Source organism: Pipistrellus hanaki (genome assembly GCF_964339955.1).
Source record: "Pipistrellus hanaki genome assembly, chromosome: 14".
NCBI lineage: Eukaryota > Metazoa > Chordata > Mammalia > Chiroptera > Vespertilionidae > Pipistrellus > Pipistrellus hanaki.
In genome coordinates, this window is record NC_140516.1 from 49,851,900 (window position 1) to 49,865,880 (window position 13,981).

Consider the following 13,981-nt stretch of genomic DNA (forward strand, 5'->3'; position numbering starts at 1 on the left):
CTGCCCGCGTTTGCTGCGGGCGGGAAGGCAGGCCGGGCGGAGGGGGAAGAGGAGCCTGGGGGGCGGAGGGGAAGGAACTCGGCAGAAGCTGGAGGAGACTCAGGCGGGAGAGGGAAGCCCTGCGAGCCCAAAGGAGCAGGAGGAGGGGGCGGAGCCACCAGGGGCGGAGCCTGGGAGGGGCCACAGAGGGGCGGTGCCGAGCACAGAGGGGCGGTGCCGAGGGCGGGGCCTAGCGGAGCGGCAAGGGGCGGAGCCGGGGAGAGGGCGGGGCGGGGCCACAGAGTGGAGGGGAGTGGCCACGGAGGGGCGGGGCCGAGCGGAGCGGCAAGGGGCGGAGCCGGGAGAGGCCTCTAAGGCCACAGCCGCCGCCCGCCCTCCCGCCGCCTCCGCGGTGCGTTCTCTCGCGGACCCGCAGCCGCGGCGCTTCCTCAGCCGCCGCTCCCGGGCGCGGGCCCTGGCGGCCCAGCTGACGAGGACGCTCCGCGCGCCCCCCGGGGCCGCCGCCGCCTCCCTCGGCGCGCGGGGCCGGCATGGAGCTCTTCCAAGCCAAGGACCACTACATCCTGCAGCGGGGCGAGCGCGCGCTGTGGTGCAGCCGCCGCGACGGCGGCCTGGAGCTCCGGCCCGGTGAGCGGGCGCGGGGCGCGGGGCGCGGGGCTCGGGGCGCGGCGGGCGGCGGGAGGGAGGGCGCCGCCTGCGGCCCTGGCGGCCGGCCGGCTGGGCGGGCGCGCTGTCACCTTTTCCCGCCGGAGGGGGCGCTCGCCCGGCCTGGCCCCCGCCCGGCCCTCCGCGCGGACAAAGGGCCCGCGACCCCGTCCCCCCGGGGGAGCGGACCCGAGCGAGGGCCCCTGCGGTGCAGGCCTCGTCCTGCCCGGAGTGGCCTCTGGCCCGCGGGTTCGAACCCCCCCCCCCCTCGGGCTGAGGCGATCCCGGCCCCGGGGCGCGCGCTGTGGGAGCGCCGCTCCGGCTCCCCTGGCTGGTCCTTTCCCGAGGCCGACCGCCTCCGCTGCCGGCACCTGCTCCAGTTACCGCCGCTCCTCGGGTTGTGGGTGCAATTAACCGTCTTGTCGTGCGGAACTTGGAATGTGTTTGTGGGGTTCGCTGCCGTGCGGCGCCGGGTGATGGGAGCCCGGGTCCGGGGGCCGCTGTGCGGCGCCGGGTGATGGGGGCCCGGGCCCGGGGTCGGGGCCGCTGTGCGGTGCCCGGTGATGGGGGCCCGGGGCCGGGGTCGGGGGGCCGCTGTGCGGTGCCGGGTGATGGGGGCCCGGGGCCGGGGGCCGCTGTGCGGTGCCCGGTGATGGGGGCCCGGGGCCGGGGTCGGGGCCGCTGTGCGGTGCCCGGTGATGGGGGCCCGGGGCCGGGGGCCGCTGTGCGGTGCCCGGTGATGGGGGCCCGGGGCCGGGGTCGGGGCCGCTGTGCGGTGCCCGGTGATGGGGGCCCGGGGCCGGGGTCGGGGCCGCTGTGCGGTGCCCGGTGATGGGGGCCCGGGGCCGGGGTCGGGGCCGCGGGTCCGGTTTGCGGTGGGAAAACTAGTTCACGTTTAGGCGGGGAGTTGAGCCGCCGCCCCGCCCGCCCGGCCCGGGCACACCTCCCCTTGGAGGGGTCGGTCCTTTTCCTAATCATCTTCCTCTAGAGAAGCGAGAGGACAGAGTTCTTTAAATAAGGAGAGCATCAGGTTTGCCTGTAATTCTTGTGTGTCATCTGGACAAAGGAATCCCGTGTGTGCATTGGGAAGTCTAAGCCAATAGGCTTTCCACGTCACAGCAGCTACGGCGATAGAGGCTTTCAAGGTCGCGGTCCTCAATATCCCACAGCAACCTCACAGAGCAGCTGATGGAATCCTGATTCCTCCCCCCCCCCAAACACACACACACACACACCACATACACACACACACCACACACACCACACACACACACACCACACACACACACACACACACACACACCACACACACACACACACACACACACACACCACACCACACACACACACACACACACACACACACACACACCACACACCACTACACACCGTGAGGACACAGGTACATACACACACACACACACACACACACACACCCCGGGAGGACACAGGTACACACACACACACACACACACACACACACCCCGGGAGGACACAGGTGTGAGCGGCTGCATCTCCGGCCTGAGGTCGGGGAGAGGAGAACCGCCCAGAACGCTCTCCGGCAGGGCCCGCTTTCTGACGAAGGCCCGCTGGTTGGTTTGCAATGAAGGAGAACTTATTTTCCCCTCCAGACTCGGTGTACTGTATTTCCTTACAATTACGTATGATCTCCTCCCTTCCGAATGGAGGAGAAGCTAGGCGCCCAGGTGAGGCTCTGATGACCGGGGACAGAAGTTGTCGATAGCTCCTTTTGGCCAGCCTCCATTCATTCTTTCCTCTGTTTTCCCCGGTTTGACCATCTGCCCTGGCCCTGCCCCTGCTCCCTCCCGCACGTTCGGGTAGGTTCCGCGTGTAGCTGGGAGAAAGGTAGACGCAAATGCCCCAGCTGTGAGGAGCTGTGAGGAGCCGGCGGAGATCACTTACAGCCGATGGAAACGGAGACCACCTCCAGCCCTCATCTCTCCAGCTGCACAGCGAGGGCCGGGCCTTTGGTCAGTGGACAGGATGGAATGCCTTGTAGAGCAATGCCAGTTTGTTCCGTGTACGTTTTAGAGGACAGGGGCTGATCTTGGTGTGTTTCATGATAAAAACTCAGGATGTTTCTAGATAGTCCGTCCCCAGCATGTTTGGGCAGTGACCTGGGGCATATGTAAATGGGGGGCTGGGTTGTCTGCATTTCTAGGGCCACTCTCTCCTTTCTCGTAGCCCGAAGACTGACAGATGAACCAAGCTGGTGGAATTACATGGGAGTCATAGGAGTCCTCTGAAGAGGAGCGGTGATAAGGGAATTATTTGACGTTCTGTTTGATTTGTGTTCGGTTCTCATTATTTGCCAGTGGTCGGCAAACGCATTAGTCAACAGAGCCAAATGTCAACAGTACGATTGAAATTTCTTTTGAGAGCCAACTTTTTAAAACTGAAACTATATAGGTAGGTACATTGTTATTAACTTCATTAGGGTCCTCCTAAGCTGGCCTTTGCTAAAAACTCAAGGGGCCAAAGAGCCGCATGTGGCTCGCGAGCCGCGGTTTGCAGACCACTGTCCTAATGGTGGTTTGGGGAACTCTTCTAGGCTGCTGGCTAGTGTCCTGCCTTTCAGTGGAAGGATACTTACACCCGTATTTCTGAGCTGGAGACGCTCAGATGAGCCACAGGTGTGAGCCTTTAAGAACTAGCCCCGGGGTAACCTCGGCCTAGATTTTGGATTAAGCCATGTGGTTTGAGTTACTGTTTATATGTTCAAAGTCCACATCGGAAGGCAAGTTAAGAACTTCTTTTCTACATAAATGTCTGAAGTCTTTGCAGTTACATTTATTTCATGTCTTAGGATGTAGGCAACCACAGACTGGAGTAGACAAAAATCTAGAGGAAGGAAGAGGCCATTATATTTCAGAATAACCGCCTGTTTTGATCTTCACGTGTTTAAGTAGAGCCCGTGAATCAAGAATCCCGTGTACTTTACCAAATCTTTTGTCCTATCCAGTACTTAAGATCCTTTTTAAAGAACGACTATTAATAATTGTATTGTAATTCCTTTTTTTTCTATAGAATCGTTCAAAATTCTTTTCATCTTATCGCACCTTTTCCCTCTGCTTTTATTGCCAGTTTTGCTCTTGTTTCTAATGAAAGCATTTAAAGTATTCCATTATTCCCAATGGATAATTCAACTGAACAGGTGATTGACCACACCCTTATCTTTCCCAAAGGCAGTGTTATAAGACAAAAAAGCCTGTGGACATGGTGGTTTTTCTGTGTGTGGCTACTGACCAACCTGAGTCAGGACTTCCCCTTTCCTTAGAGACCTCAGAAGAATCGGCATTGATTTTTAAGGTTGAAATGACCATTTCCTTATCCTGGAGTGCTTGTTACTGCCCGCCTCTTTTCCTGTCTAGTTTATTCCGTAAGACCCAGCTCAGATGTGTGCTCACGCGAGCCCGAATTCCTGGGGCAGAATTGTGGTCTCAGTAAGCACATTATTGTGTATCCAGGTGTTTATCCACTTAGCACCCACGTTGATTACAGCCCTGACTGCATCCTATAATAATAGTTTCCTTCCTTTTTCCTCGGGGACAGTGCATTTCCCAAGGCGAGGACGGACTTGACTCCTCTTGGTATCTCTGGGCTCTGGACGCTCAGAATGCAGGAAGCATTGCTGGTTGAGTGGAGCTGAGTCAAATTTCAAGTCCAAGTTTTCTCTCAGCAATATCATTGCCATGAAAATAGGATGCTGTTATGCTTACTCCCTGTTTTAGGCCCTGTTTTGAATATCTTCTAATTGGGGCAGAAAATCTCTGCCCAGCTTGGGGAGGAAATAAATGTGAGGCTTTCCTCTTGTGTGTGTGTGTGTTTCCCCATTTCTATCCGATTTAGCATCACCATTTTTAAAAGAAAAATCTTTGTATTCCTTATTTTCTTCTTTCCATTGTTTAACTTTTAAAAATTGTTTCTTCTAAACAGTTGATACTGTTATTTTTTTCTGATGCTTTCTTTCCTTTTTTAAAAACTCCTCACCGGAGGATATGTTTTTCTGGTTTTTAGAGGAAGGAAGAGGGAGGGAGGGAGAGAGGGAGAGAAACATTGATGTGATTAATTGCCTGCCCTACTTGCCACAACTGGGAATCCAAGCCGTAACCTTCTGGTGTACGGGAGGTTGCTTCAACCATGTGGACCACCCAGCCAGGGCTGATGTTCTCACTTTTTTAGTCTGTAGCACTGCTTTTTGGTGGATGCTAATGTCTATGGCAAAGGGATTCCTAGAGGAAAATATTTAGGTTGTTTTGTCTATCAGGGAAAAATGATAAAGTACTGCTGTGTAAACACTCAATAACTTCCTGAGAGTGAAGTTTTACTATCTGAGCGTAAGGATTGTAGACCTTAAACAGTCCACTGTTTGGGAAGAATGATGTGGTCTGACCTCGTCAGCCTTAAAATTACTTCGACTGGACCTTTGTCTGATGTGACTGGTGTTATGTAACTTACTGCACTCTGTGCTTCATACTATTTGGAGACTGAGTGACCATGAAAAGATGTTGAAGCATTTGTCATACGCATAACATTCACAGCCTGTAACCTGGAGAGAGAAATGATATTCTGAATGATGAATACCAGTGAATATGTTTTTGGAGGCAATAACTAGCTATCAATTAGAATTCACAGAAACAGGAAAAGTGTTTCTGTTCTTCTGAGTAATTTTTTTATAATGAAATTATTTTTAGTTTGTCATATGAAGTTAACTTTCTTTGAATGAGAAATTATAGTTATGGAACTGAGATCCACATGAAACTTTATCTTTTCAGGATCATATTTTATGAATATAGATTCAGTGTACTTAGAGTATTGTGTCATTTGATATTGACTTTGAAAAAAAGATTTTGAACTAAAATATTTGCTTAAGTTTTGAGACCATCTGCAGGTTGGGAAGGGAATGGATATAGGGTAGGTCTTTGTGCAGAAACGTTGATGTGTGTGGGGTGGGCAGTATTCCAGCCTGTGATGAGCAGCCTGAAGCCTTCCGCAGTCTGGCTTTGCGAGAGTCCTGGCTCTCGTTTCCCAGGCATCTTCTCAGAGCTTACACAGCGGAGTGGGAACGGTCAGGGAGCTGTCTTTAGGACACTGCCTTCCCCAGGGGCGGGGCCTTTGTGGAACCACTGGTCCCCGGAGGCTGTTAGCAGAGGCCGGCTTCAGAGAGGAAGCAGGAAGGCCTGTTAGAGCAGAGCACGCAGGTGCCAGCCAGTGTGGTGTCTTCCGGAACCTGGCTGCTGGTGCTGCTCCAGGATGCCTAGCTGCACGGCTGCCCAGCCCAACTCATTTGGGGCGAGGAGGAGGAGATGTAAATCATCACCACATCCCTAGCACGTGGCCTCAGCAGGCGTCATGTAAAAATTGTCTCGAAAGAATTGAAATAATGCTAGTTAGTCCCTGGTCAACCCTTTGAGCAGCAAAGAGATTGTTGGAATAAATACAGAATGTAAGAATAGAAGGCCAGAATGCTGCCTCTCTTGCTAACTAAAAAAACTGCTAATTTCTCATTTTATTCAGTAAAGGGGGGGAATCTAACTTTTAAGTCTGAGATTCAAGAAATGTATTCTCCTTTGGAATGAAAATAAATGGGACCTGAAGACATTTTTTTCTTATGCAAAAAAAAAAAAAAAAAAAAAAGTTTGTTAATGATTTGGTCCTTGTGATTTATGACAAAAAGAACTGTTGTATTTACAGATAGATGCCAGACTATTGGAAAAATCAAACTAGTTTGGTTGTGCTATTTATCCTCAGAGCCTTAGTATGGTGTGGTTTTATGGGGTTTAAATGTTAGATCTTTATAAGCTGTATTACTACCTCTCTCTGCATCTTTTTGTTAACTGTCCTATTCATATTCAGATATGTTTTAAAATATCACTTCTTAAAATCTAGCCTTGCGAACGAACACAAGTTTGAGAAGTAACAGCGGTGTCATTGAACCTCTAACAAATAATTAATTACTCCTTAGCTCGTCTATATCATTATGTGTCAACTGACCATAATTGAATTGAAAAGAACATTTGAATTAGAGTATGTTTAACAAAATGGAGACATATATTTTTATTATCAGTTGTTGATAATCTTTTTTTTTTTATTAAAGATATTTTATTGATTTTGTACAGAGAGGAAAGGAGAGAGATAGTTAGAAACATCGATGAGAGAGTGTCATCGATCAGCTGCCTCTTGCACACCCCCTACTGGGGATATGCCTGCAACCAAGGTACATGCCCTTGACCGGAATCGAACCCGGGACCCTTAAGTCCCCAAGCCGACGCTCTATCCATTGAGCCAAACCGGTCTCGGCAGTTGTTGATAATCTTAAATAATAACATGTAAATAGTATTTTAAAAGTGAGGATAAACACTGAACGTTGAGCATTGCAGTACTATTGTTGCAGTACTATCACAAGACACACTGATAGTATCTTAATTAAACCCCTCGCTTTGTTAGGATGACTCACTTTCTGGTTGCTGTGAGACCCTTAAAAAAGCTGCTCATTCAGAAAAGCCTCCACTCCCGCCTGCTTTCTTTGGGAAGGCTGGCTGACTTAAATACAGGTTGGTTTTAGGTCAGTGTTCCTTCTTTAAGTTACTTCATTTTGATTTCAGGTTCTTTTAAGTTTAACTTTGCATTTCTTCAACCTGACAGTGGGATATTTAAAAATAATTAACTCTTTATAAATCTTATTCTTCTGAATCAGCTTTCATTTATACCGAACTTCAAATCCCACAGTTTTTGCAGTGGTCAATATATACCATTTGAAGCAATCATGGCATCAAACTGAAATATTAGGAAATTTTAAACATGCCATATGCTTTTAATCTTAGTAATTTGCATATATAATGTGATGTTTCACAGTATTATTATACATTGCTTTTATGGCAGATATAAACCTTTTCTTCCCTCTGGGGAAGAGCTGTGATGGGCAGAGTCACAGTTTGCCAGTGCATTTATTTCCTTTCAGAAATTCCCTCATCTCAAAACAGCAGCCTCTCTTCCCTGCTTCTAACTAATTTAATATTCTATTTTTGTCCAAAATGATTAAGGCTGAGTGTCTGTGACGTCATTAATCTTTTTAATTTTTGAAATTAAATTTGTTGAAGACCTTCTGCTGGGCATTGTGCTAAAGTGAAAAGATGGTTAAAACACTGCCTGCTCTAGCCGAGGATGTAGTCCAGTATGAGACAGACAGACACGGCCGTCTGGAGTGACATACTCTATGATGGAGCTATATGAGACAGCTCTGTGGGAGATTGGAGCTGTCTTGAAGTTCAGAGTTTCAGTGTTTGTTTTTCTGAGATGGTAAAAAAACTTTTTTCTAATAAAATGAGAAGGAAGGATACTTTTTTATTTGATTCTGTGAAATTTCTTGAAGTAGTCTGTGAGAGTTTCTTTCTCTCGAGAGGAGTGGAAAGCCCTGGAAGAAACGGGCTCTGCCCATGTGGACTTACTTGTGCGTGTCTTGCCAGAAATAACTTTGTATGCTCAGTGCCTTCATTCTAATTGGGAACTCAAAACAACCAAACCAAACCAAATGACAGGTGAGGATGCCTGGTGCCTACCTGGCTAGACTGAAATAGTGCAGGTTCCGTCACTCTGTGGCGGGCCTGGTTTGATCTAGTAGGTTTTTCATTTGATCTGTTGTGGGTGTGAAGGCAGAGCTTTTTGTTGGTGAGGACTGTGGTGGCAAAACCACTATCAGACAATGCTAGATGGGAGAAAATACTTTAACTCTGGACAAAGTTTTCAGGGAAAGCTAGGGAATTATTTAAGTACCAGCTGGGAGAAAGGTTGCACTCATTTAATGAAGGAAGTGCTAATTTTATACATCTTGGTTTAAAAGCTCTAAAATGAGGAAAGGAAAATGCCAATTGCTAGCTCAGCTGTGCTCTGATTTTGTTCTCAGAATCCTATTTCCCAAAGTGATATCAAAGGACAGTTTTTGGGGGAGAGCAGAAGGTGAGAGACATATTTGAACACATTGCTGTCTCTTGGGTGATGCATTCTGCATTTATTATTCAAAGATTTATCGAATCCTTGTTTAAACTGGTTGTATTTTCAGCCTCTTAGGTAATGAGTTTGGAAAGTTGTGACAGGCTGTGCTTCCTTTCATTTATTCCCAAACTATGGCTTTTAAACATGCGTCTCCGACTCTTATTCTAAATGTACTGGAAAATACCTCTCATAATGTTATACATTTCCGTTGGGTCTTCCCAGGACCTTTCTAAGTGTCTGACCTTTCCTGAAAGTCTTTTTCTTTGGTTATCTTCTGTTCTTTTTTGAGTTGCATTGGGTCTTTTTTGAAATGTGATTATTAGGACTTTATGCTTCAGATAAAGATTCAATAATTTTAGTGTAGGGATTATAGAGTTTAAAAACCAATTTTTAATATCCTTCATGATCATGATAAAAAGTTTGTGGGCTCTTTGCTATAATTAGATGCCTGTTTTAATAGAAAAGTCTAGATATTCTTAAGATCCCCTTCGTAGATAGTATCTCTTATCTTTTAAGCACTCGAAGGGTTATTTTTGAAATGTAATTCTTTATACCAGCTTATGCCAGTTCTCCCTGTATTATGAGATCTTTATGTAATTTATGGTACTTTATTACATTAAAGAGTTTAAAGTTGTACATGACACAGGTATCATTCTGAATCAGACTGATAGGATAAAGTTAAACTTACTCATGCACATTCCATTCAGTAATCTATAATCACTTAGACCAATGGTCAGCAAACTTCGGCTCGCAGGCCACATGCAGCTCTTTGGCCCCTTGAGTGTGGCTCTTCCACAAAATACCACGGGCAAATTTTTTTTTTAAAGAAGTGCCCTTAGAGGAAGTTTAATTTTAAAAAATGTGGCTCTCCAAAGAAATTTCAATCGTTGTCCTGTTGATATTTGGCTCTGTTGACTAATGAGCTTGCTGACCACTGACTTAGACCAACAGAGTATTTCTCCTTTATCCGACGTTTCCCTTTCCTCAGTTTCAGTCAACTGAGGCCTGAAAATATTAAATAGAAAATTCCAGAAATAACCTATGAGTTTTAAATTGCACGCGGTTCTGAGAGGTGTGATGAAATCTCATACTGTCCCGTTGGTAACTTAGTAGGCATCTTGGTTATCAGATCGACATGGAGGTATTGCAGTGCTTGTGTTCAAAGAATCCTTATTTTACTTAATAATGGCTACAAAGCACAGGAGTAGTGGTGCTGGCAATTCAGATATGCCAGAGAAGCTGTAAATTGCTTTCTTCAAGTGAAAGGTAAAAATTCTCCCCTTAGTAAGGAACAAAAAAAATCATCTGCTGAAGTTACTAAGATCCATGATAAGAATAAATCTTTTGTCCATGAAATTGTAAATTAAACTTGATCATAGATATGTAAGTATAGGAAAAAATGTAGTAAATGTAGGGTTCCCTACTGTCCGCAGTGTCAGCACCCACTGCGCCACTCCACCCTGTGGATAGGGGAGGCTGCTGGGATTCTCCCCGGCTGGACCTTATAATTACCTGGAGGAGCTTTAAAACACCTACGTCAGGGCCCCCTCCAGCCAACTGAAGTCAGGCTTGCTGAGGGGTGGGGCTGCCAGATGATGACCATGAACAGCCAGAATGAGAACCACTGATTTGGAGTTCACACTGGCAATCACCAGCTGCTACAACTTCTGAGTTGGATTAGCTCTTTAACTTGCTGCGTGCCAGAAAATCACCACCATTAGAGTTCAAAGAAATGTGTCCAATTTTGCATTTTTAAGATGGCTCCTGAATCAACTTCATCTGTTTTCCTGGCCAAATTAAATTCTGAGAGTTGAAGCATGGAAGAGCTAGCAATGGGAACTTGCAGTTTTTCATTTTAGAACCCTTTTACCCATCTGTCTGACTTTAGTGATTATCTTTTCATACCAATAATATCCATTGTCTTTAGCAGGAAATGAAACTTGGGTCTGATTATTATGCATACCTTGGTACTTTTTTTCTTTCTTTCTAAAACAAACGCAACTGCCCGGGAACTCCAGCAGTTGTGAAAAACACAGGCTGGTTCCTGGGCTGAGGGAGTGCCTTCACTCTGGCTTTTGGAATGAGTGACTCATACTCTCTGCAGGCACCCAGCACTTATCACTTGTTTCTGTGCACCAGGAAGAGGAGGGCCTATGAAAACAAGCCCTGTGCTGCCCGTGAACCTGGAGGTGTTCATTTGGTCAAACAATTGAGCGTTTAACAAAATATTTATACCTTTTAGTGCATATTGCTTTATTTCACTAATTAAAAGTTGGCATTGTTTGTAAAATGCTATACTTTTGTAATTTGTAAGCAACTTTCCTCTTTACTAGATGACTTTGCTAATCCTAAATTTTAAAACCTGCTTGCAAATTTCAAACATTTGTCTTTTGAATTTATCTGCCACATTGGAGTCTACTTTTTGAAGGGAAGATTAGAGAGCAATATGCTTGTTGAAGCAGATCGATTACATGGCTGTTCTTTGCGGAAGGACAGTATAAGCCCACTGGCCATTTTCTTTGCCATTCCAACGCCTTCTGCCTCCTGAGTAGTGATAGTGTGCATTACTAAGTGTGCTTGCTACATATGCTTAGACTAATATCCTTTACAGATTTCCTCCTTACAGAATCTACTAATGCTGATTCTGCTTCCTTTTCAAAGAGTAACAGATTGGGGGAGGGGGTGCACACAGCCCTGGTTGGGTGGCTAGTTGGTTGGAACGTTGTCCCATATGCCAAAAAAGGTCGTGGGTTTGATTCCTGGTCAGGGAACATACCCAGGTTGATCCCTGGTTGGAACAGGTGTGGGAGGCAACCAACTGATGTTTCTCTCTCACATCAGTGATTCTCTAATTCTCTCTCTCCCTCTCCTCTAAAATCAGTAAACATACCCTTGGGTGAGGTTTAAAAACACACACACACACACACATTTTGAAGTACCTATCTGCCCCAGGCACTGTACTGGGCAGCAAAGGCACATCAGTTCACAAAGATGCACTGAGCCTCTTTTCTCGGGCCAGTTATATTGCTGCTCCAGGCCTTCCTCTGTTGTCCTCTGTTGTCTTGTGTCTCCTGTCTCTATATTGGTATGAGAAACCACGGGCAACAGCTCGAGAATTTAAGATCATTTCCCCGAATGTTTAGGTAAGCTTTCATTGTGAAACAGGCTCATCATTTATTATATTTATTGAGAGATAAATGTTTTTTATTTAAAAAGCTTGTATAGCATTTTTAAAAACAACAACAATTTAAGTTGGTAGCCCTATTAAAAGTCAGTGAAAATAAGCAATTGGTAGAAGTCCATTTTTCATGCTTACTTTTACTCATTTATTGATTCATTTGGTTTAATATCTATTGACTGAATGCCTGATATGCATCAAATACTGTCCTAGACCTCAGGTATATAGTAGTAAACAAAATAGGCATAGAATTAAATAAACTGATAGAGGGGTTGAGACTTAATAATAGTGTGTCTTTTTAATTGGTTAGTTTAAACTTTACATTTATTTTAATATATTAGGAGTTATTTCTATTCTTGTTTTCCATTTATTGTGCTTTTTCTTTTTATTCTATCACCTTTTCCTGTCTTCCATTGGATATCTCAAATATTTGTTAGGTGCCTCTCTATTGATGATTGGAAGTTACATATTCTACTTATATTCTTCTATGGTTTCTTAAGACCCAGTATTTATTTTCACATACATAACTAAAATTTACCAATATCCATGTCTTTTCTCAGGCATAATCTTACCTCCGTTAGCCTGTACTTCTAGCCCCCCCCCCCCCGTGGAGGGTTTAGCGGGGAGGAAGCTGGCTGTCATGCTTGGTTTGCCATTTGGATCTGAACCTGACCTGGATGGCTGGGTGCCTAGTTTTGAGCTGCATCAGAGCCGTGGATCTGTTTCACATTAGAGGAAACAATTTGGGGGACATATCTAGATATTGAGATTTTTATTAAAAAATTTACTTTGAGGAGGCTTTCAGGAATTATGGCCTTACCATAAGATTTAATAAGTAAAAAAATTGTTTTTCTTTTTCTTTCTTTCTTTCTTTCTTTCTTTCTTTCTTTCTTTCTTTTTTTCTTTCTTCCTTTCTTTTTTTTAAAGCTGAACGTAGACCCTTGAAATAAAAATCTATGGAGAAATTTTCTGAGTGGTAAGAACCTGGAATTTTAAATGCATGTACATTTCCCAACTTGAGCTAAAAGTAACCGAACATTTATGTGCCAGACATGGTGCTGGACACTTTCATATAACTCTCTCATTTGATCCTTATAAAAAACCCTGTAAGTTAGTTGAAATTTCCCTTTACACAAGAGGAAATGGAAGCTGCGAGGTCCTCAGAGACTATAGCAGAGTCAGGACTCTACTGGACACCGTACTCAGGCTGTGCCCACATCATGCCTGCGCCTCTAGACTCTGTCCGGCTCCCAGTTCCCGAGTCAGTTGAGGTTCTCCTTGGGCACAAGCTTATCTGGATCTCTGGCTCTGTGCCTGCCCTCTCATGTTCATCCTCTACACACTGGCCTGATGTTCAATCTCAAATGCCAATCTGCCCTGTCTGGAGGAAACAGCCTGACCTCACTGTCTGTCGTCCTCCTGAGTGGGCCCCTGTGTAGCTCTTCAGCCTTGTTCTGGCAGCTCCCTGCCTCTTCCGTTAGGGTCCTGCATAACCAAACTGTCCGGAGCTCTCATTACCTTCAATGCATACTTAAATACCTTGTATGTATGAAGCAGCCTGCTAGCTATAGAGCAGACAAGAGCTGTTTAATGATCCAGATGGGGGAGGTCTAGACCCTGGGCAAGGATAGTGGCATGGGATGGAGAGAAGTGACACACTCATCGATGGTGAGGGGAAAGAATCAGTAGGACTCTGTGCGGAAGAAAAGCATTTTGGACATCACCCAGAAGTGCAGCTGGAACGATGGTGAGCTGAAAGTCCATACAGAAATGAGAGTGAGAACATTTGGTAGGGAAACTTAGGGAGTTCCGTGTATGCTAGAAAGAGCCCTGGGCTGGGAACGGGAACTGGCGTTTTGATTTTGACAAGCTATGTGGCACTGGGCAGTCCCTTTGTGTCCGCTAGGCCTGAGGCTTTTATCTGAACTAGAACAGAGGACATTAGCTTTGCCACTTTAAATAGTAAGCCCTTCTCACACCATTCGCAGTCTCTGACTTTAGCTTCCACTCCTTTCAGTGTCAGACGTCCATTTGTCTACTCAGCGTTTGGAGCCTGAGGGTAGGTCTTAGGAGCTTCCTGCTCCCGATGAGTTTCCTCTCAGTCCGAGACAAACGGGTCAAACCAAAATACGTTGCTGTGATGGA

At 46.1% G+C, this 13,981-nt stretch overlaps 1 protein-coding gene across 3 annotated transcripts in view; it reads left to right on the forward strand.

Annotated features, from left to right (window-relative positions):
* Nucleotides 1–323: 323 nt before the first annotated feature.
* The window catches only part of INPP5F (inositol polyphosphate-5-phosphatase F), a 45,440-nt gene continuing 31,782 nt past the window's right edge, over nt 324–13,981 (forward strand). For all 3 annotated transcript variants that reach the window (XM_084904423.1, XM_084904424.1, XM_084904425.1), the window contains exon 1: nt 324–627. In XM_084904423.1, the coding sequence (XP_084760549.1) occupies nt 531–627 (97 nt within the window). In that variant the 5' untranslated portion in view covers nt 324–530. The remainder of the gene's footprint in view (nt 628–13,981) is intronic.